We start from the raw sequence: 24,932 nt of genomic DNA, 5'->3' as shown, positions 1-24,932 counted from the left end.
TCTAGGATCGCTTGTCCCCTTCTAAACTCTCTTTATTAAAATCTGGTGTAGCAGGGGTGTGTCATGTGTGTTCCTCGTGGATGGACTAGGTCTTTGTTCACGAGAGGACTGCTGACAGCTAACTGCATCATCTCCTTACTGGCCGCTGTCGTCAGCTTTCCTCAGTGTTAAGAGTGTGTAAGCATGTTTAGCACTGCTCGATTCTCGCAGACACAACACCTTCTCATCATCTGACTCCCTGCTTCTATCTATCTATTTATCTATCTATCTATTATGATTTGTAAATATAATATGGGGTCCTACCACACTGCTCGGCCGCGCAAAAATGGCGTACCATCGACATTTAATAGTTATAAATATTAATACATACTACCTACACATTATAATGAACTTATAAGCTAATTAAGTGAAATATATAATATTGTAAAGTAACATAATATTGTATACATATAATATTTATAGTAAATAGTGATTATTCAGTAATAATACATTTTAAACAAGTTGTATACATATTTGAATAAATGCAATGGTTGTTGTATAACACTTTGTAAGACGTGCATGTACAACAGACGTACGCATATAATTGTGCAATGGTAATACTGCTAGGTTATACATTACATATTTGAGTTATCACTTTAGTAATGTCTAATATTTCACCTAACTTGTATGATGATGCTGGTAATACAAAATTGTGCTATAATTGTATGACTTATATTGTGTTAATGCATAATTGTGTTGGCCTTATAATTGTAGTTACATTTTGTTAATGCAACTCTTACATAAGTGTCTTGGCCTTATAATTGTAGTTAAAGTTACATAAAAGTTACATCTTGTTAATGCAACTTAAACTACAATTATAAGGCCAAGACACTTATGTAAGAGTTGCATTAACAAAATGTAACTACAATTATAAGGCCAACACAAACACTATTACTGCTACAACTACTACTACTATTACTGTTATTTTTACTATATTATTATTATTATAATTATTATTATTAATTATTATTACTACTACTACTACTACTATTATTATTATTATTATTATTATTATTATTATTATTAATTATTTTCCTTCTATTTCAGGGGATTTGGAAAACAGGGCTACCAGTGTCAAAGTGAGTATGGATCTACTTTATTCCTCTCTCTCTCTCTCTCTCTCTCTCTCTCTCTCTCTCTCTCTCCGTTATTACTGCATTTATCTAATCAATATATTTAGATTCTTATATGCGATTTAGTCTTGCAAAGAAAAATAACTGAAGTCTGAGAGTTAAACACGATCACTTGGACCCGTATTCTAGTTGAGGAAGCTCCTTACCACCTTTTCCTAAGCGATTTGTTTTGTTTATTACACCTTACTCTCGTATTCTGTGTTGAAAAAAAAAATAAATATCCCCACACTCTGCATAAGTTAAGTACAGATCATAATACCAACCCATATCAAAAAAATAAATCGCTTGGGAAGAGGTGCTAGGGAGCTTCCTTACCTGTCGTGAATATGGGCCTAGGACACGCGCTCATTTATTTTACGCTCACACCTGTACTGGAGAGCGATGCCTTCACGTAGTGGCACCGATATGACTGAGAGGTAGAGCTGCCTGGTTATACAAACGTCCCTCATTCTCTCATCTATCCCCCGAAAGGAAGATGGCGGACTGAGGAAGAATGGCATGTTCAGTCTTCAGTCTACCGGGTTCACGTACAGATACACCTGGATTTGCAAAAGCATTCAGGAGGGAGATAAGGTAGTTTTAGGCCAACACCTTTACTAACACTTTCTACCAACACCCAATGACTCTCTCGCCTAATTTACCTCACCTTTTTCTGACTTCAATGTCGTCCTCCCACCACCACCCTTGTCTCTCCCCAACAAGCATGCACACCTCCCCCCCGCCCCTCCTTCCCCTTCTTCTCTCTCCCCAACACACACAAGAATCGTGAACCTTCTCGACCCCTCTCCTTGCCCCATCACTCCATCTCCAACTTTTCTCCATCACCTACCCACAGATAAACGCCTCCACCCTCTCCACACCTCTCTCTCTTCAAGCACCTCCACCCTCTCCCCCATCACTCTCTCTAACTTCTCTTCACACCCAGCCACAGACACGCCTCCACCCATCCTCTCCCCAGCACCCAGACACTACCATGATACTCTGTCTACTTTAACTTGGCCAAAAACTACCATATCTCCATCCTAAATACAAGCTGTAACAAAAGATTAACACGAGACAATGATGCGTTATGGCAAGGATAGAGAGCCGTAGTATGGGAAAGATGTAGAGCCGTAGTATGAGAAAGATACAGAGCCGTAGTACTGGAAGAATATAGAGCCATAGTATTGTCTTATATTGTTGTTTAGTTACAGGAAAATCCCTCTTCACTGGACATGCTATTGACTAGTTATCCCACCATCAGTTTTTTTCCATTTCCTGTCTTTTTTGTACCCTGTCTCACCCTACGTGCAGGTGGGATGATGATGATGATGATGAGACAATGACGATTCCAACGATGCCGATGATGATGATAATATTGCTGGTGACGACGATTATGACAACAATAACGATTATGATGACGATGACGCTGATGATGATGACGATGACGAATGTACAGTAAACACGATGCAAAAAAAATCTCCGCCAAAATAAGATGGACAAACTCTAATACCTTTTCCCTTTTCGCAGTGTGCCAGTGCGCCGTCCACAAGAAATGCCACGATAAGATCCTGGGGAATTGTCCGGGGTCAGGCAAGGAGTCCCAGCAAACCATTGTAAGTCCAGGGCCCGTATTCTCCCTAACACCTCATCCTTAGCGATTTACTCCTGGATATGGGTGGTTCATGTCCCTTTGCACATTATCTAGTATGGCGATATCAGAATGATTTAGGTAACACGAGGATGAGAGTAAGTTGAAGCAGGCAAAATAAGTCGCTTAGGAAAAGGTGTAAAGGGGATTCCTTACATGACAGTTTAATTTCTTCAGATCAACGATGTATTCCTTATTTCATTCTTGCTACTCAGTTAGGAGGAGGAACTGAAGGAGTTAGATGAAGTTTCCAGTCGTCTCATTACTCCTTTCCTGCTAATACCAATACTTTCTGCTAATACCATTACTCCTTTCCTGCTAATACCATTACTCCTTTCCTACTAACACCATTACCCCTTTCCTGCTAATACCATTACTCCTTTCCTACTAACACCATTACCCCTTTCCTGCTAACACCATTACTCCTTTCCTGCTAACACCATTACTCCTTTCCTGCTAACACCATCACTCCTTTCCTGCTAACACCATCACTCCTTTCCTACAAACACTAGCACTCCTTTCCTGTTAACACCATTACTCCTTTCCTGCCAACACCATTACTCCTTTCCCACCATTTCTCCCTGCTAATACCATTACTCCTTTCCTGCCAACACCATTACTCCTTTCCTGCCAACACCATTACTCCTTTCCTGCTAACACCGTTACTCCTGCCAACACCATTACTCCTCTCCTGCTAACACCATAACTCCCTTCCTACTAACACCATTACTCCTTTCCTGCCAACACCATTACTCCTTTCCTGCTAACACCATTACTCCTCGCCTGCTAACACCGTAACTCCCTTCCTACTAACACCATTAATCCTTTCCTGCCAACACCATTACTCCTTTCCTGCCAACACCATTACTCCTTTCCTGCCAACACCATTACTCCTTACAGTACTGCATCTGGGTATAGTCTTTCATCTACAGTGTTTAGATATTGACAGATAAAACGATGGCGATTTACAGCGACGGGATGCAAAAGCGATTCCAACAACAGCAGTTTAAATATACAGTGATAGGATGCAAAGCCGTGTCCATTTCTGTGTTCTAGAATCCTTCAGAGATTTGCGCCCTCAGAACAACACCCAACACACCCACACTGGTCCACTTCAATGCTTAGGATGGGAACTAATTTTTGGAGATCAGAATTCACAGACTGGAGCGAGAAATTTGTAGCTGGGTGGCAGGTGGGGTGATGGTGGCAGCAAGTGGGCGTGAAGTGGCGTGGAGGCTGGTAGGGTGGTTGGCAGCAAAAAAGATGGCGTGGAGTGATGTGGCAGTGATTAGGTGGGAGGTGAAACAACAGTAGAGGTCAGGTGGAGTGGAGCGTGGCTGTGGTTAGATGCTGGTGGAAATTAGGTGGCATGGTGGTAGGTGGGTGGGATTGGGGTATGGTGGTAGGTCGGTGGCAGAGGAGCTGATGTTGGCACTGTGAGGGGGATGGCAGCAGCGTGGCGTGGCGTGGCGTGGTGGTGGTGGTAGTCCTATTGGCCTTGGTAGGAGGGTGGGAGAATGGTGGCAGCGTGGCGTGGTGGGCCCGCTGCCGCCCCCCGTCATCCATCACCCGTGGCGCGTGGCGACTCGCGGCACCGCCAGGATTTATGGAGATAATTAGCCATTCCCGCCAAGTTTTAGACGAAATTGGGAGGACGTGCGGCCAGGAAAATTCCAGGATAATTTTCGTGGCAAGATCGGAAGAGCGAGGAGTTTGACTTAGGCGGGCGGTGCGGCGGCCAGCTCTTGAATAATGATCACAGGGCCAGGCAAGGCCATTACGGTATTTGACAAGTTTTGGACATCTCACTTTCTTTAACGAATGCCTTAAGTATGATATTCCTGGTAGAAATGTGGTGCAGTTTCTGGTTGATGGAAATCAGGGATCAAAGCCAGGAGGTGGCCTGAGGTGATTCTGTGATGCAAGACGCTGCTAAGGATAGGGCGATCTCTTAAGACTTCAATGATCTGGACCATGATTACTCTAGGGTCCTCCCACGTATCAAATGGGAAACAAAAAGCGGTGCCAAGGCACAGCAAACCTGTCACCGGCAGTCATTTTAGTGATGACGTATAAACACACCAGGATATCTAGTCAAAGATGTCATAATCAAAAATTGCGGTAAATCGGGTGAAAATTGACGATTTTATGCCCATTTGAAATTTTATGCCCGACCCACCTGATTTTAACCCCCCTACCGCAAACTGGGGGGTGACCCCCCCCCTGATGTAATGAGGCATGTTATAAGATGCAGATTTGCATTACGCACCTTTAGGTTTTGGTTTCGTGTCGATATGACGAATTTGAAAGGAGTTAACACCCTAAGACATTTCTTTTGTAAATTTTGGGGTCCTACAGCCTGGGCCTTGGCCCAAAATTTAATCAGGTGATCAGAGGGTCAGAGTATGTTATAGGGAGCCCATTATCACCCGTCCCCAAGCCACCGAGTTGCCCTAACCTCGATATCCTCCCCTCATCTCCCTCCGTATGCCTTATCATCTCTTACTACCATCATCTCTCTCCTTAGCTTCCTTCTCCACTCTCACTTCGCTCAGTGTAATTTCTCTCTTCTCCCATTCATTCCCTCTCTTACCTCGTCTCTCCTACTTCACCTTGCCTTCCTGCCTCATTTCCCTCTCATCATCGTCCCTGTCCAAATCTTACCTTCGTCTGTTCATCCTCCTTCCTTTCAGTTTCCTCCTCCTCCTCTAATTTCATTCTCTGCTGCGTCTGCACTTCTTCCTCTCATTATTTCCCTTTCCTTTCCATGACCACCTCTGTCTCTACTATCTCGCGTCTGCATTCTTGCTTCACGTCTCACATTGCCTAAAATCTCTTGGCTCATCTAACTCACTCTGCCTTTCCTCAATCATCCAACTTCGTCTTTCTCCCCTATTCGCTTCTGTTCCTACCTTCTTCTCTTTGTTTAGCTTTCCTTTCTATGCTTCATTTCCCTTTTGTACCTCACTCCTCTTTTCTTCCTTCTTCCTCCGCTTCACCCTTTCCCTTCCCTTCCTGCTTCCATCTCTCATTTCGTTCTCCTTATACCTTTCTATGCTTCACTTACATCATTTCTATCCCCCCTGCCTCACCTCTTCCACCTCAACTATTTTACCCTGCCTCACTTAATCAACCAAGACAGTCTTCATCTTTCCAACCAGATCTCATCACCTTCCTTTCACATTTTCTTCGTCTCACACCCCTTTCTCCCTCCTTCACGCCGTTTTCCAAGACCTTGCATTATCTGCCTCCTAACCAAATCTAACTCTGTCTAACCCGTATTAAAACCAAACCTAACTTATGCCCATTAACCTTACTATGCTTCAGTTTAATTTTCCCTCCTCAGAGAATTTTCACGTTACATTGCCCTTCATTTTCTCCATCCACCTCGCCTCGTCTATCCTTCCTCGTCTCACTCATTTCCCCGCATCGATTTCAATAATTTTAATACGATTTTTTTCATTTAACTCTTGCTACCTTCAGACGATTATATTGGTTTGGGAGAAAACTTTGGACCCTGGGGGTTACATTGTCTTAACCCATTTATTATAAGATATTTTCCCGAGTTCAGTAAAGTCACAGAGTTTTAGCAGAAACAAAAGGAAGAAATATAAGAAATAAACCTCTGAAATGGTTAATGCTTTCTTCTCTTCTCTTTCCTTCTCTTTTCTCCTTCACATGTTACCATCTGTATTTCTTCATTATTGTACTTGTGAATGAAGGGAATCCTCATTATCAAGGGTCATTCTGATAGTATGTTTGATTTGTGAATGATTATATTTTCCATTTTCCTGCTTGTAAATCCCCTGCACTTGTGTATAATAGTTGGGACAGGATGATGATGATGATGCAGGTATATTTGCTTTTAGTAGTAGTGTCACCTGCTCTGTCACTTATCCCTTTCTCACAGTTTCATTTCCAAATTCTCCTGCATCTCCCATCTCACCTCATTTCACCTCTCTCTCTCTCTCTCTCTCTCTCTCTCTTTCTCTCTCTCTCTCTCCATCTTCCACCCCTCCCAAATCCACTCAGCTCCCTTCCATCTCTCTTCCACAGTACCTTCGTAAGCGGTTCAAGATCAACGTACCCCACCGCTTCCACGTCAACACATATATGTCCCCCACCTTCTGCGACCACTGTGGCTCCCTGCTGTGGGGGGTCATCAAACAGGGACTCAAGTGTGAAGGTAAGGTCAACAGGAACTCAATTGTAAAGGTAAGGTCCCTCTTATTTCTAAATCCCTTGAAATCCGTGACCTAGTTTAGTGTCTTCTTGCTACTTTCAGACGATTTTACTCAGCACTGGGACTGAACTCAAGCTCTAAAGGACTCTTATGGACAGGACTCTTGATTTGAAGGGATTAATGGAAACTATTTTGTACCCCTTTTCAGCTCAGGGACAAAACTCTTGCTCTGGAGGGATTAATGTAGACTCCTTTAATCCCCTACTCAGCTTAGGACTCATGCTGCTGGGGAAATAATGGCAACTCCTTCTATCCCCGTCTCTGCAAATGGTTTCCCCGTGTTACAAATGTTACGAAGATGCTGCAGGATTAAAATAAAAAAGCATATATTTCCCTGGATGGCTTAACCCTGCAGTACGATGCCTCCTGCTGCCATCACACAAATTTACTTTATTTAGGACAGAATTTTAGAACTGAATGGATTAGGTATATTTCATTAGCCCTTTCGCAATAAGAGGTCTTCTCAGCACTAAAGAAAATCGTCTGTCAGCAAGAGGCATAAACCAGTGTCACCGGATTCAAGAGACTGACTCTCTTTTCTCCTTTTTCTTGATTCTTATTTGGGACTCTGGACTGGGTTCTTACTCAGTCTCTTTTTGGATTTTGTTTTCTTATTTTTTAAACTCTGCGTCTGCTGTGGCATGATAATTGCATTAGAAATGTCTGAATGGATTATGAGAGGTAATGTTACAAAGGTATATATTATGGATATTTTATCTTCATAGTTCTTTTTTCTCGTTTTAACTTCGGATTTTCTTTTCGTCTTCATTCCTTTACTGATATTTCTTAATGTTCTTATTCTCTACTTCTCATCTGACGTCCCATACATGCAACAAGCCACAGACGGTGTGAGGTAAGTCTGCTGTGACGTACTGACAGAAATATCTGGAAAACATTATTCTACACATCGCAATATCACCATCTTCATATATATATATATATATATATATATATATATATATATATATATATATATATATATATATATATATACTGTGCTAAATAGTACTTCGATCTTTGGGTCCTGAATACAGACACTTTTATGATACTGTACTGGAATCGTTTAAATACGTATTTCGACGCACATAATCTTTTTGGCGTTAGTACCATAATTTTTTGTGCTCATGAGAAGCAGTTTTGTAGCAAACCAAAAGGACTTAAACTGAACGGTCTCATCAGCAAGAACTCCAGACAGATGAAAAAAAATAAATAAATAAATAAAAATACGGGAGACAACTGATGGAAAAGGCAGGCACAGAACTGGAGATGATTTTCGATGTATGGTTGGATGTGATAAAACAAAAAAACATCTGAAAGATCAGTGAGCATATCTTGGAGGGCCTCTGTCTTGCAATCGAATGTCATGGGCTAATAATAATGGAGAAACACAATTGGTAAAAAAAAAAAAAAAAAAAAAAAAAAAAAAAAAAGAGGCTAAGAAACCAGCACCTGGAGCACATTAAACGTAATTGTGCTTTCAACCAGTTTAGTTGTCTCGATGGCAGAATGGTTCGTACTGTCCACCACGATACCAGCCCGTTATCACCAGAGTATGAACCCTGGTGTGGGGGGCTGGTGCCACCCGACTCAAGTGTTCATCTACCCTCTGTAAGGTTGGTAAGCAAAATGAGTACCCACGGTAACACCTACGGATGGTAACCATGGTAACCACTATTAGCATTTACTATTTTTTTTTTTATTCTTGCTACTATCTTGCATCTGGCATTAGCTTAGGGGTGACTTTTCTAACTGGAGGTCTCCGCTATAGCCTTCGATATTTTCGTCACCGGTAGACATCACTTTGAAGTTAAATAAACTCGTCTTGATAGAGGACTAAATTAACTAAAAATAATAATATGCAATTGTGAAGTGGCTGGGCTTGCCTGACGCCGGCTGTTCGCAGTTATTGGGGGAGGATTTTTTTTTTTTTTCCCCCGCCCCGTAACAGAGACAAATATAGCCAGTGGCGAAACTTTGGATTTTTTAAATTAGACTGACAAAAGATGGCCAAGTACCAACATAAGTGCATTCAATATCAGATAATTTTCCTTACAATAAATGCCGTAAATGGAAAATTACCTAATTAACTTTTGTTGGGATCAGCAAAAATTCTAAACAGCACCTAACACCAAAATCCAACAAAAAATTGATGCGAAATTTAACGAAGATTTTCTGTATGGAGTGGCCACATACAACAGCAACCTACGGGATTCGAGGGTTTTCGATCACAGTTCTGTCACGAGGGCGTATTGTGAAACCTGCAGTGTGTATCATGAAGGTGGAGGGTAGAAAAAATAAAAAAAATACACCGTCTTTACCATGCTTACATAATTGTTTTGTGAGTGAATGCGGACTGTGCACGCCACCTCAACCACTTCTGGATCCCAGTTGCCTATTCAGTGTTGGTCCCTTCAGACCCATGACGTAGCCTATTTGTATTCTTTTCTTGCTACCTCTAGACGATTTTGATGACTAAACATGCCTGTTCTGGTGACGGTATTAGATTTTTTAATTTTTTGCTAGGAAGAAGGAACCAAAGGCTACGAGCCCGCAATAACTTACTTCCAAGAGAAAAACGAAATACAAGATTGAGTCAAATTCAAGATCCGATCATTTCGAGATGTGTGGATACACTGCGTTTGAAAAACTGGAGATCATAGCTAGCAGGAAATACAGACAGAGGGAGACAGTTCCAGAGGTGACCTGTTGCATAAATGAAGGACTGGGAGTATCGGTTAACTCTTGCATTAGAGAGGTGGAGAGAAAAGGGATGAGAGTTTGTTGCTAGCCTCCATTAACCCATTCACAACCTACTTTTTCTCCCTCAGCTTCATAAAATCGTCCGAAGGTAACAAGAACGAAATTGCTAATATAAAGCTGAAATCTATACCCCCCGGAAAGCAACTTGTCTTTCAGGTCCCGCCCCTCCTCACCCACCGCCCGTAGAGTGGTGCGGAGGGGCGAGGCTACAAGTTCATGAAGGGGGCGGGGCATAAGCGACAAGTTACCTGACGGTGGATTTACCAGAGATGCACTGAATGGGTATGAGTATGACTGGTTATTCAGCTTAATATTCCAGTGTTCCTTAAATTCACCCATTTATATAAGTCTAAAATTGGATATAAGGATTCATTTTGAGGCATTGTTCCCTTGGCCTCGGGCAGCAATTCACAACAAACATCATTATTGTACGGATGATGATTCTCAAAAAGTTGAAATGCCAAGAATATATTGCAAGATCAATGACCACATATCACATCATCATGCAGCAGGTCATGAGTGTTTGTGATGATGGTACAGTTATTTGTATAATGGGTGAAGGTATTGATGATGACAAAGTGCCGACAATGCCAACATAGCATAGTCTACCCAGACAAACCTCACCGATGAGAGAAAACGAGTACTTAGACACTTTTAGGGTAAACTTCAATTACTCTCACATAGCCTACCATTTCTTTCTTGGCCTTCAGGACAACGTTCCCGGAAAGTTGGAGCTTGCAATGAATGGCAAATAAAGAATTTAGAAAAAAATAATAATCCATTTCATCGCCCGTCTGTCTGTTTCAGAAGTTACTGACACCCTCGTTCCTAATTTTTTTGCCCCTTATGATGTGGCTTGTTTATAATGACTACTATTTATTTGCTGACGTAATCTTATAATACCCCGGGAAAAATAACCTGTTGGCTACGTCTGCAATGAACCTAAATTCACTGGCAGATAAAAACACTGCATTTGCAACGCATTTTCCGGGCCTCCATTACTTGGGTTCTTCACATGAAAATTATTATTATTATTATTATTATTATTATTGTTGTTGTTGTTGTGGTAGTGGTGGTGGTGGTGGTGGTGGTGGTGGTGGTGGTGGTGGTGGTGGTGGTGGTGGTGGTGTGTGTGTGTGTGTGTGTGTGTGTGTGTGTGTGTGTGTGTGTGAAATAAATTTGACTCAAGATCAGTTCGCACAATTTAGAATCTTAAATAACCCGGCATGTTAACTTCCAGCAAACACAGTGGTTTTATCAAGACTATATAATAACAGAAAGTAGAAGTAAGCAGTCGGCCTTTATGCTCACGTCAGCTATACTCTGTTCAATATACTTTGGCCTAAAGCTGCCATCTCTCCATCTTGAATGCTGACTTATATCAATAGATTAACACTAGAATATGATGCTCGTCATAAAGAAGTGCTAAAAAAGAAGAATGTTGAGCCACAGTATTATATTTTCCCCCAACTAAGCTACCTAAAATAAGATGCAAAGGAATGAAAATCTGGGCCAAGTTAAAATGAGCGAACTATAGATTTTACTGTATATAAAGAAGGTGAAGTGTGGAATATGAGTACATAGCTTCCTTTTCTTCCATATTCCTATGTGCCCTTTTAAGTGTATCATCCTTCGGTGTTTTTCCTGTAAAATAAACCCACTCACGGTCGGGATAACTCTTGCATTGTATTCCACCAAACTTAACGATTTTATTTAACTGAGAGTAAATCACAAGAATCTGATAATAATAAGATTAAAAAAAAGAGTCGCTTTATGATATGGGGATTTTAAGTGTCTGAGGGTCATTTGTGGCTTTTGCCTGGAAATAAAATCACCTGCGTAGCTCAAGATTACACACACACACACACACACACACACACACACACACACACACGAGAGAGAGAGAGAGAGAGAGAGAGAGAGAGAGAGAGAGAGAGAGAGAGAGAGAGAGAGAGAGAGAGAGAGAGAGAGAGAGAGGAACCGGAGACAAGAATAAGATAAAAGTGAAAGACAAAACCAAGAAACCCTCCCCCCCAAAAAAAAAAAAGCCACAAAAGAAAGGATAAAGCGAAAAAGAAGTGAGAAAACGAAAGAAAATAAGAAACTAAGAAAAGAAAGAAAAGAAGAAAGTATGGAAAAGGAAAGAAAAAAAAAACTAAGAAGGAAAAGAAAGAAAAGAAGAAAGTATGAGAAAGGAAAGTAAAAAAAAGAAACTGAGAAGAAAAGAAAGAAAAGAAGAAAGTATGAGAAAGGAAAGAAACAAAAGAAACTGGGAAGGAAAAGACAAAGAAAGTATGAGAAAAAACGAAAAAAACAGGTAAAAAAAAAAAAAAACTCGCTAGCCCAGCCGCCTATGCACAGCGCTATGTTGATAATACTGTGATAATTTCCCGCCGTTCCATTCATTCTTACCCGGAATGAGAGTCTCTCGTGAAGCCCGCGAAATTACTGTAATGTTCGCCAATTTACATGGATTATCACGGCCGATTATTACGGCTATAATTACTTCCCCGATGGTATTAGCGCTGATTATAATAACTTCCTTTGTCTGCCTTCACGCTTAAGTGGCACTGGGAGGAGGATTTCTGTTCTGTGTTAGTTTTCTTTGTATTTCTTTAACACTTTCTCGTTCAAGTGGTACTGCGAGGGATATTTCGTTTTCTGTTAAGTTTATCCAATTTTCTTCGCACTCTCACGAAAGGGGTAACTCTAGCGTTCTACACCAATTAAAATTAGACGATTTTATTCAGCTGAGACTGTGTACAGGAAACGAATGTCCGTATTCTCGACGGTTTAGGAAGCTCCCTAACACCTCTTCCGCACCGATTTGTTTCTGGATACGGCTAATATTGTTTTGTAGGTTATATATGCAGATTATGGTGATATTAAAGTAACAAAAGAGGACGGCAAAGTGTAATAAGCAAACAAAATCGCTAAGGAAGAGGTGTTAGGGAGCTACCTTTACCGACAAGAATGCGAGTCCAAAAGTCGGTAGTCCCCATAAACCCCTCTCACGGCTGGAACAACTTTAGTATCGCAGTATATTCCAGCTAACACCTGACGATTTTGTTCAGCTGAGAGTGTAGTGATGATAATGTTAATAGTCATCATCTGCCCACTCATGGCTAGGATCTCAGCTACTCTTTCCTAGGTAACAACATCGTGATTCTAATTCAGCTGAGGGTTAGATATGGGAGACTGAGACAATGTTACTGTGATTACTGTTTTTTCGATGCATATAGTTCCACCAGGGACACTGTTAGCCCAGGGAATACGAAAAATACATTAAACTTAATAGAACAGGCGGGTAGTGGCAAGAATGAGAAGGGAATGAATAGGAGTGAGAGGGACGAGAATGAAAAGGGGAGGGAAAAGGAATGAAAGAAGGAGAGTGAAAAAATAACCTCAGCAACAAGGGAAGAGAATTAAATGTGGAAGAGAGGGAAGTGAACGGAAAAGGCGAGTGAAAGAAGGAGAAAAGGAGGAGAGGGTGCGGAAGTGTATTAATGAAAATTGTAGTATTCCATTAACTAAGAGTTCTCATGCTAATGCTGAACACTTATTCTGGCCACAGCAAAGAATGGAAGGTGAAGGACGCCACGTACCCTAAAATAAAAGTCAAATTGTGTTGTTTGCAAGAATAAATATAAAAGGCGTCGTTATACTGAAAAGGGTAAAAGGAGATTGTTTCTAACGCCTTCTCAGATCTCTATATTATCTTCCCCTAAACTGGAATTTAAAAATCATCCGGCCAAACACATCCCCATAAATCTTAACTCTACGTCACACTTTTCTTCTCCAAGACAGATATGTATAGGCAGAGACATGAGTTCGCTCACCATTCCACTGCGTCTACCCCACACTAGGGCCTGTCTGCCAATTTCTTTTCTGCAGGGATCATATTAAAAAGCATTATCTATCGGCAGCCACACATACCAAGCCTCTCTCAGCTCTGGAATATTAGCCAGCTGGGGAAAGTGAGAACCAGAGGAGGTGAAATATTAGGCCAATTTTTGTCTCCGCTGCACATGATAATTTTGGCGCATATGCATGTGTTAATAAAGCGTGGGTGCAAGAGGAGATGGGAGGTGTGGCAGTGTGAGGTAAGACAGTGTGAGGTGTGACAGTGTGAGGTGTGACAGTGTGAGGTGTGGCAGTGTGAGGTGCGAGGATGTGTGAGTTGTGGAAGTATGTGGCGACTGTGAGGCTGGGCAGCGCAAGATATAACGGTGAGGCAGGGCAGCATGAGAAGTAATAGTGTAAGATGCGACTGCCAGGTGTGACAGTGTGAGATCTGACTGTGATGTGTGTTAGTGTGAGATATGACTGTGATGTGCCAGTGGGAGAAATGACTGAGATGTGGCGGGTGAGATGCTAGTGGGAGGTGTGGCAGAGATGTGAGGCAAAATGACTATGACTGACAGCTGTGGTATTTTCACGTGGGGTAGTGTGAGAAGTGACTAAGGCGTGGAAGTGTGTGGTGCAAGTGTCTTCTACTGCATACAGTAACTTTTTTTAACCCCTTGTATCATCGTTCAGTCTTTCACAATCATTTTAAGTGACTCTAATCATGATCAAAACATCTTTTCTTCAACTCCAGCTTCACTCCCACCCACTTCACATTTCCCCCATCCATTCCACCTTTCACCCCCATCCACTTCCATCTCCACCCCCCACCCACTCAACATTCCCCCATCCATTCCACCTTTCACCCCCATCCACCTCCATCTCCACCCCCACCCACTCCACATTCTCCCTTTTTCCCTAGGACGATCACCGACAAGGCAACTTTAACCTCCACCATCCTGTGTGAGGAGCTATTTTCCAGCTGCCCTCCATCCACCCCCTGCCACCCACGCCCTCCTCCTCCTCACCATTATCATCATTAACATCATTATCATCAATGGAAACAATATCATCGTCATCATCACTAACATCATCAACGCATGCATTAATATCGTCATCGTCATCATCACTAACATCACTGTCATTAAAGCAAACATTATTATCATCGTCATCATCATCACTAGCATCATCATCAAAGCAAACATTAATATCACCATCATTATCAACACCAACTTTATCATCACCTTCGCTCTTATTTACTCACTTTCATTATATTTTTCCTCACCATCATAATCACAAATTGCATTTTCGACACCATCAATTTTCATCACCAACATCACTACCACCATCGTCATTGTCAAATCACCATCATACTGTCTTCACCAGCATCATTATCCCCATCGTCACTACCACATCAATGTCATTATCACCATCGTCACTACCACCTTCAATGTCATTACCACCATCATCATCGCCATTATCAACATCACTTTCCTGTCGTCATCACCATCATCAAAACCGTCACCATCAATACCACGATCATTATCACCATCACCATCATCAATACCATCATTATCAAAATCACCTTTGTCAAAATCACGATCATTATCATCATCAATATCATGAACATCGTCATTCGCCACAGCATCATCCATTACCATTTACACCACCACACCCCTCACCATCACCACCACCACCATATCACCACCCACCCCAACCCTCTCACCACCATCCTCGACATCACAATCATCATGAACACCTCTCCCTTTCTCCACCACCACCACCACCACCACCAAACCACCACCTCCTCTCCTCTCCACAGTCATCACAATCAGTCATCATCAGCACCCCTCACTCCTCAAGAACATCACCACCACCATCAGAATCACCACCCAACCCTCTCACCTCCATCACAATCATCATCAACACCCCTACCCCTCCCCACCATCACCACCACCACCCAACCCCCTCATCAGCATCCTCACCATCACAATAACCATCAACACCCCTCAATCCACTCACTTTCCGCCATTACCAAAATCACCACCCAATCCCCACTCACCATCATCACCCACCACCCCAACCCCCTCACCATCATCCTCACCACCACAATCATCATCAGCACCCCTCCCTCTCTCCCCAAACACGCACCACCACCGCACAATTCCGGAGCGTCCCCCCTTTTGTTCGGGGTCCGACATAATCCCGTTGCTTCTGATTTTAGCCTAGTCTCCCCTCTCCTCCCTTGCTCCACACAGCACACGGAGGAGCGATCTAGTGCTGGGTCATTAGCATAAATTAGCCTATACTAGCATATTCCCTGTCCTCCTCATTACCCGCTTAAAAATCTAAATTAGCACTTTTTTTCCCCTAAAGTGTCTGGTTCGGGGGGAGGGGGAGGAAGAGAGAAAAGGATGAAATTGGGAAAGAAGGAGAGACGGAATAGAAAGGAGAGAGAAAGGGAATGACAACAGAAGGGTAAAAATAAGAGTGAGTGAAAAGGAAGGGAATGAATAGGAGTGAGAGGGACGAGAATGAAACGGGGAGAGAAAAGGAATTGAAGGAGAGAAAAAATAAACGCAGTAACAAGAGAATTAAATATGAAAGGGATGGAAGTGAATGAAAAAGGTGAGAGAAAGGAGGAGAAAAGGAAGAGAGGGTGAGGAAGAAAAACATGGAAGGGAATACAGGGGGAAGGGAAAAAGACTAAGAGAGAGAGAGAGAGAGAGAGAGGGAAAGGAGCAAATGTAGAAGGGTAGGCATGGAAATAAATGAGAGGATAGGGGAGGGGGAGGATGTAAAGGGAGAGCAGAAAAAAAGGACACCTACAAAATAGGAAACAAGAAAGTGAGAGGAATAGGAGAAACTGACTTTTTTCCATGAGAGAGAGAGAGAGAGAGAGAGAGAGAGAGAGAGAGAGAGAGAGAGAGAGAGAGAGAGAGAGAGAAATGGGAAGAGGGAGAGGGAGGGTCAAAAAGTGGGGCAACAGAACAGGAAAGCATGAAAGGAGGAAAAAGCGAATTTGACTTTCTTTTTCCTTGGAGAAAGAGGAGAACACGGGGTATAAAATGTAAGGGATGTCTGGGGTACGAAAGCTTATTGGACAGTTGGGCTTTTAGGGAGGAAATTGGGCGTGCAAAAGGAGTGATATGAAATTAAATTATGTGTCGGAGCGAGTACTTCACGAAATGATCAGAGGAGTTACGAAAATCCACTGTCCTTCAATATGCTAGGTAGCTGGATATGCTCTCTTGTAGTGTATGTGATATTATTCTCATTTCACAAGTTTGTAAGTGATTTTTATTTACCAGAAAGGATCATTGGTGAAATCTTTGAAGGTAAAAAAAAAAAATCACTATCATGTATTTTCATTTATATTTCAAGCTTTGGCATGGGAGTGATTGCATGTTTCGCGTTTTTTTTATTTTTTTTTTGTAAGTAGGAAGCATTTCAGTATCCGTACCTAAGACTGATAACAACAAAAGAGGCTGTAAAAGTTTGAGAGAAAACTTTCACTACTCCACATCCTGCACAGGATTGTTGACATGTGGTGCAGAATACTCAAATAATTTATATATATATATATATTTTTTTTAATGTTTCCGACTCTGGACATAGGCTTCACAGCCTGCTATCAAGGCCCAGCAATCCTCCTACATACCATTCACCTCTACATGTCACCACTTCGGCGCTAACACCCACCGTCCATATTGAATACATGCTAGGGCTGTCTCATGCAGGACAGGTGTATTGGTATTAGCGGGGGTATTTTTACGACATGTCGACGGGTCTACTGGTAGATCAGTAAGGCCTGATTTAATGAAATTCAAATCCTTAAACTGTTCCCTGCCCCAGCCGGGATTCGAACCTGAGTCCATCAGGTATATATGCATGTCATTTCGGATTACTAAACATTCATTTCTCTAGGATTTATCCCAAGTATGGATGATATGTATACTGGATATATGACTCAGTTGAAGGAAGAGTGGGAGTGGCAGATAGAGGATGGCGTGAAGGAGCGGAGTGGAGAGGTATATGAATCAGGGTAACCTGAGATGAAGGGAGGGTAGTTTGTTGGGAGAGGACAGGATGACATGAAGGCCACCGCCGCTGGGATTATGGTGACAGCAACAACAGCTAGACAGAGAGCATACTGACTATCTTCCAGCAGCCCTTCCTTGCCGTCTTTTCATCACTTTCAAGCCAACCCTCCCATTCATCTCGACGCCTCTGGCTGTCCAGTAGCAACATTATTCATATTTCCCCATCATTCTCCTGCAAACCTAAGTAAACATCAAAGTTATTCTCACCTTTGGCCTGCAGACAACGATACTCATAAAAAATTTGTGTCTCTCCATGGGAATATGAGCTCTTTCTCTGTGTGTAACTATAACCTTCGTCCGTAGCTTTCACATCAGTATTCACCCAAGTTCTTCCTTTCCTATACCAAGCAGGCACCAGTTTCCATCAAAGAGCGTGTGATTGTCTTGCAGCTACAACACCATTTTCTTATTTTCCATCTTGCTCCCTCACACAGCTCCCTCTTACATCAAGGTGGCATTAGTTTCCATCAAAGAGCGTGTGACTGTCTTGCAACTATAGTACCATTTTTATTTTCCATCTTGCTCCCTTCCACTGTTCCCTCTTATATCAAGCTGGCATCAGTTCCCATCAGAGAGCGTGTGATTGTCTTGCAGCCACACCATTCTCTTATTTTCCATCTTGCTCCCTCACGTACCTAACACTCCACCTCTCCTCGCCAAGGCTGGGCAAGTATTGAACAACATCCCGTAGGAGGAAAGCTACGTCAATCTCTTTACCTCCCTCCTTCAGCCACTCCTCCAAGCTGTCTCACCATCTTGTTTATACGTACCATCTCGCCTTTACTAATCTAAACTTTGGCCATCTACGTATGCATGTCTTCATCGCCACGCGTCTAGATCTCATAACACCAGCGAGAGGGCCGTCTTCCTTTCTTCCTGGCGTGTGTGGATTTGCTCACTATGACCTTCAGCAGCAGGCACCAAGAAACTGGCCAGCTTTACATGCCGATAGTGAGCGGGAGAAGTGGTTTATTGCTCTCTCTCTCTCTCTCTCTCTCTCTCTCTCTCTCTCTCTCTCTCTCTCACACACACACACACACACACACACACATACATACACTCACACCCACACCCACACTCACAAACACAGGCATACACACATACATTCTCACATACATTCTCTACTCTCTCTCTCTCTCTCTCTCTCTCTCTCTCTCTCTCTCTCTCATCACACATGCAAAACACCCACACCTAAGCTAAACAGACCCGCTTCGCCCACGTTCATCCCATCCTTCCCGCTGTACTATTTTTCTCATCCAACTCTAACTCTCCTTTCACTTCAAATAGATCGAGTACTTATTTTTACAAGCCTCTCAATAGCCCGGGCTCAAGTTTCTGTGCTCACTTTTCTTAGAACTGGAGGCGAAGAATTATGGAGCACCAGAAGAGTCAATCTTGATCATGAGAGTACTTTATTTTATTCCCGCTCTTAAAGAAACAGGAGAAATAGAGATTGGATTACATTCCCAAAGGTACTCTTGTTCCAGTATGACGGAAAATGGAGAGGGATTTATCTTAACCTTTTCAGAGAGATGGATCTTTTACTTTACGCATTCTACCGAGGGTCATAGTTTGTTAAATAGTGCCCACTTTTTCTGAAGACGGTACAAATAACCTGAAGCATCTTGTACTATCTTCATGAACCTTCTTTTCTTAATTCTTGTTGCCACCGTGCTATCTTCTTCAGCTTAAATGAAACCAATCGAAATAATAGGGATATAAAGGCCAGGTCGCTGTTCCTTCTCCTCCTTGGTGGATGTAATAGTATATATGTGTAATTGTTCCATTCGCTTTTTACCGCATGCCATGGGTCACATATATACATACGTGACTGGCTAAGAACTCGTGGAAAGGAATTCAATGTTCTCTCTCTCTCTCTCTCTCTCTCTCTCTTGACGCCCAACTATTCATTCATCTTTTCTCCTTCCTTTCGTCCTCCTCTCTCTAGTTGATAAAGTCTACGGGAGTAAAGCTAAACACGAATATTATGAGTGAAAGACTGACGGACAGACTTCCTATTAAAGACTCTCCAGCAATGGCAAACTAGGCGCCAAAACTGGGTTATCCTGGAAAGTATTAAAGTCCCACCAAATCTACGCAAATCACAGGAAAGTTAAACTGGGAAATATAGTAAGCCTGCCAGGTCCAATATGAGTTCCATGCTTTCATGTGTATATACAGCTTAATATTATTATTGATCACTTTGCGTCAATTTAATCAGCTTAGGAGAGGCTTTCTGAACTAGACGGATTTGCTATTTCTTTTTAATGCTAGGAAGAAGGAACCAAAGACCAGAAGCCCGTAAGATTCTTTCCCCCAAGAAAAACAAACACAAGTTAACAGAGAGACAAATTCAAGATCTGTTCATTTCGAGATGCCTGGACACACCGCGTTTGAGAGACTGGAGGTGGACACAGCCTTCGTTAAACACTTTGTACTGGGGTGTTTGGGTAGCATAAAAATTTTCGTCCAACAGTAAAAACAGATAAATATATAAATACATAAATAAGTAAATAAATGAAGTCCTCTCTCCAGGCCATTTCAAGCAACTTATATCGTTCCTAACTTGAGGTGTTACGTAAATCCTTGTAAATCGCTTCAGGCAGGATGAATAAAATCGTTTGATGTTTACAAGAAAAGCTTAAGATATCTGATGGGGACCGAAGGAGGGGGAATATATTGCTGTGAGAGAGAGAGAGAGAGAGAGAGAGAGAGAGAGAGAGAGAGAGAGAGAGAGAAACAGGAGGCCCTACAAACAGACACAGAAACAGACACATATACACACATGCAAAAAAAAAGAAAAAAGAAAAAAAAGAATATCCAGAGCATTTACCCAGAATCCATGAAATGTTAACATTCCTACTTAATTACACATTTGTTTGTCGATGTTTTTAGCTGTTTTATACATGACCTGTGCTGTTCTCTCTCTCTCTCTCTCTCTCTCTCTCTCTCTCTCTCTCTCTCTCTCTCCACTTCATTTAATACGGTACTCTTAAGCCAACGATTTTTTTTTTTTTTAATGCAAGGAAGAAGGAACCAAAGGACAGGAGCCTTCTAAACAATTTGACTGCATAGGCTACTGATTTTTCATTAACTATTCGTTCGCTACGCTGCGTTGTTCTTGCCTCACCGCTAAGGACGTGGTCTGCGTTGGAGGCGTTAATGGTATGCGTTTGTAGTAAATTCGTGGTGTGCGGTCGTGGTGTTCGAGGGCGTGTTCGTAGTACTCGTGGTGCGTTTGTGGCGTGTTCGTGGCGTTCGTGGTGTGGGTTTGTGGTGTGTTAGTAGTGTTCGTGGTGTGTGTTTGTGGTGTGTTAGTGGTGTGTGTTTATGGTGTGTGTTTGTGGCGTTCTTAGTCTGAGTTGTTGGTGTTGGAAGAAGGGGCATCAATTTAGACTTTACTTTTTTTTTTTTTTTTTTTTTTTTTTAATAACGAGGTACATTGTTCCATTAACTTTTTTTTTTTTTTTTTTTTAACAAAGCTACAAAGTTTTAGAAGTTCAGATTTTTTTCTTAACGGTCTGGATATTTTCTGTACTTTTCTACTTTCTACCTCTTTTTCAAAACAAGCTTATCAACCTACGTGAATTTATTGTTTTATTCCAGATCTGTGTTTAACGTGTTCGTGGTTCTGCGTTAGGATGTTCGTGGTCTGTGTTAAGGTGTTCAAGGTCTGTGATAAGGTTTTCGAGGTCTGGGTTAAGGCTTTCGATGTCTGTGTTAAAGTTTTCGAAGTCTGTGTTAAGGTTATCCATGTCTGTGTTAAGGTTTTCGAAGTCTGTGTTAGGAGTCTATGTTTAAGGTGTTTAGGTTTGCATTGGAGGTGTTTGGGTTTACATCAGAGGTGTTTGGAGCCTTCATTCAACTTGGGTCTACATTCGAGGTGTTTGGGGTCTACAGTCGAGGTGTTTGGGTCTGCATTCGAGGTGTTTGGGGTCTACATTCGGGGTGTTTGGGGTCTACATTCGGGGTGTTTGGGGTCTACATTCGAGGTGTATGGGTCTACGCTAGAGGTCTTCATTCAACTGGGGTCTACATTTGAGGTGTTTGATGGCTGCTCACTTCTTTCCTTTGTCATAAAAAGTTAATAATGCTGTTGGAAGTAAGGGACAATAAATACGTGTAGTGTGGCTGCAACTTGTGTACCTGGGACTGCAACAAGCATGTCAATATCGTCTTTACGTGCGACTTGTTGACAAAAAATGACAACCAACATTACAAGGAAAAGATGGTGAGCCTCCTGTTACGAGACACTGAACGCTATCATTTTCTCTCCTCTGACATCCATCCCAACTCCTTCGCTCTCCTGTTCCCTTTCCTCTCGCCTCTTTCCACGAGCATCATTCCCTCCCTCCTAACTCGGCGCCCACCCCTCCCTCCCTCCTTCCTTCATTACAAACCTTGCTTCTCTCCTTCCAGACATCTTTCCTTTCCTTCTCCTGCCACTCCACGGACGCCCTCTCTTTTCTCACATCTATCTTCCTCTCTCCTGCCTTTCATCCACAAAGTCCCTGACACCTCATCCTTCATTCCATGGACACCTCCCCTTCCCTGTTTATTTTGTGGATTCCCTCCCTTACCTTCCTCAAATCTATCCTTCTCCCCTCCTCTATTCCTTTTCTTCCCTCAACAGACACCTTTTCCACAAGCATCAACACTCCCTCCAAACTCTTTCATCTCATCGAATTCCCTGACTTTATCCTCCTTTTACGGAAACCCTTCCCTTCCCTCCTTCCATACGAACACACCTCCCTTCCTTCTCCCCACCTTCCACAAACACCCTTCCCCTCCCTCCCCTTCCCTCTGCCCACCTTCAACAAACACCCTTCCCTCTACCTACCTTCCACAAATACCCTTCCCTTCGCCACCTTCCACAAACACCCTTCCTTTCCCTCCTCTTCCCTCTTCGTCCCTTCGACAGGCTCCTCTCCCCCACTCACCCCTCTCGCCCACGCCTCTCCAGGTTCGCTTCGTTTGCTGACCTGGCGTATCGGACGGACTCTGATCAGCTTATGAACTCGATGGTGCAAGCGTTTTGAGGATCACGACAATTAATCCCAATTTTGCTCTCATTTACCGAGCTTTCATGGAAGGGGTTTACGTACTCGATAATATTCTATCAGTTTCTGGCCTTAGGGTGAAATTAACTGAATGAAGAGGCTGATATTTCGAAGACCCAGGGTACATATTTCAAAGACTTTAATTATGAACATGTCTGTATGACTATAGATGCAAGACAACTTTCCGAAAATATTTTGCTGACAGTCCCTGCTTTTGTGTGCTCCGCTTCCTATTTCTAGATCTTACCCTCTCCAATAAAAGCAGTTTTGGGGTGAAAATGACAACGACGATGGTGTTGGAGTTGATAGTGTAAATGATGATGATAATATCACCAGTCGTATAATGCTGTATTTATACGTTACAGTTCTCGGACAGTTAGAGCTGCTAGAGATGAAAATGCCAGCGTGTGTAATGCTACCAACAGAAATGTCTTGCTAAGTTAAGCAAAAATGTCAGATTTATATATGTTTTAAGAATTCAAGATAGAAATCCATCTTACTCCTGTGATCTACAACACTTTATGACATGCACATCCGTTCACGATTTTATTTTCGAATTCAATTGTATATTTCTAGGACGTAGTTGATCCTTATAGATGCTAGACAGGCAAACAAAATGTCACTAAACCTACATCGCGTACCAAAACTTTCCGCTTCATGCTGTATGTCTGGTTAATCTTCCACTATAACATGAATTTATTACTATTATACTGAACCATTTAACAAGTTACTCTAGTCGCACCTACGTGTTTAGTCTACCAAACGTCAAACGATTAAATCAAGCCAGGTGTACTCAGGTAGTCAGTGGAGTAATTAGGCAATATTTTATCAAGAGGCTGAAAGGTGTTCCTTGACTTCTGTTCTCCATTTCTGAAAGCATCTGAATTAAAGTTGTAAACAGTGCAAAAAGGTCGAGGTTGTTGACTTAAGCCTGATATTTCTCGACCCACATCACGTGCAGTACCATGCCTCCTCCAGCCAACCAGCTCAGCCCCTCAGCCTGGCGCGGTGTGAACGAACGCTAACGCAGCTTCCGCGTCAATAAGATCAATGTTGCTCTGGCCTGAAAAATTGCCGGTGAGAGGGAAGGCATCAGGGGCCCCGAGCAACTGCGAGCGTGGGTGAAAATTCTTCGGATTAAAGTATAAAAGTGCGGGACGGGGCCTCAATCCCGAGGACTAGCACGGTAAGTAGGGCAACGCCGGCACGTGTCCTCGGCTGCCCCGCGGGGTTTAGGCACGGCGCCCCCCTCTTCCGCTCCCCCGCCCCCTTCGCATCCCTGACTGCCTGCCTCACCCCTGTCACCTCCCTGTCTCACCGTTTCCTCCCTGTCTTACTTTGTTTCCTCCTTACTTCACCCTGTTACCACCTAACCTTATCGTACTACCCAGTCTCATTCTACATCCCTGCCTTACCCCTCTTACCTCCCTGTCTCACCCTGTTACCTCCCTGCTTTACCCAGTCTCATCTTACTTCACCGTACCTCCCTGCCACACACTGTTTCCACTCAACTTTAATCCAGCTTCCCTGTCTCATTCGACCTCTCTACCTCACACCTGCTGCCTCTTCATATCCTCCTAGTATCGTACTCCTCCCCTCCCCCTTCCCGATGTTTGCTGTCTGTGTCACCATGTTTCATCCTACTTTTGTGCCTTACTCTTTTACCGCCGTGTCCCGCCTCCCCCTCCTTCCGACCCTGCAGATCCGCCCCCTTGCCCCTGCTGCCCCCCTGTAATACACTGCCACAGTCCGGGACAAAAGTTTTCGTATTTTTGACTCGACTTCACACTTGGGGCATGTCCGTCGCTCTCCTCCTTGGGGATTCGTATCAAAGAGATGCAGCTTTAGGGGAAAAAATTACCAAACCTCTCTAAGTTTGGAATAATATATATATATATATATATATATATATATATATATATATATATATATATATATATATATATATATCATCCGGACCTCCTTTCCCACCCTAGGGCAGAGAGAGAGAGACCTCATTCTCTTACCCTGCCTCACCTTCACATTCACCTTCCATGCTTCACATATCCCTTCCCATACCCAGCCTCATTTGTCTGTTACCCTACCCTGCCGCACTTGCCTGTTCCCCTGTCCTGCTCA

At 42.7% G+C, this 24,932-nt stretch overlaps 1 protein-coding gene across 1 annotated transcript in view; it reads left to right on the top strand.

Moving 5' to 3' along the window:
* LOC145404877 (protein kinase C-like) overlaps nt 1–3,927 on the top strand; it is a 128,464-nt gene extending 124,537 nt beyond the window's left edge. The window contains exons 5-7 of the mRNA XM_080276378.1: nt 1,087–1,118; nt 2,682–2,767; nt 3,859–3,927. Coding sequence (XP_080132504.1) covers nt 1,087–1,118; nt 2,682–2,767; nt 3,859–3,927 — 187 coding nt within the window. The remainder of the gene's footprint in view (nt 1–1,086; nt 1,119–2,681; nt 2,768–3,858) is intronic.
* The last annotated feature ends 21,005 nt before the right edge of the window (nt 3,928–24,932 follow it).

This window comes from Coenobita brevimanus, chromosome 65, assembly GCF_032717465.1.
Source record: "Coenobita brevimanus isolate Jiangsu-jjx chromosome 65, ASM3271746v2, whole genome shotgun sequence".
NCBI classification, from domain to species: domain Eukaryota; kingdom Metazoa; phylum Arthropoda; class Malacostraca; order Decapoda; family Coenobitidae; genus Coenobita; species Coenobita brevimanus.
The sequence above is the reverse complement of the archived record's forward strand: the minus strand, read 5'-3'. Positions and strand labels throughout refer to the sequence as shown.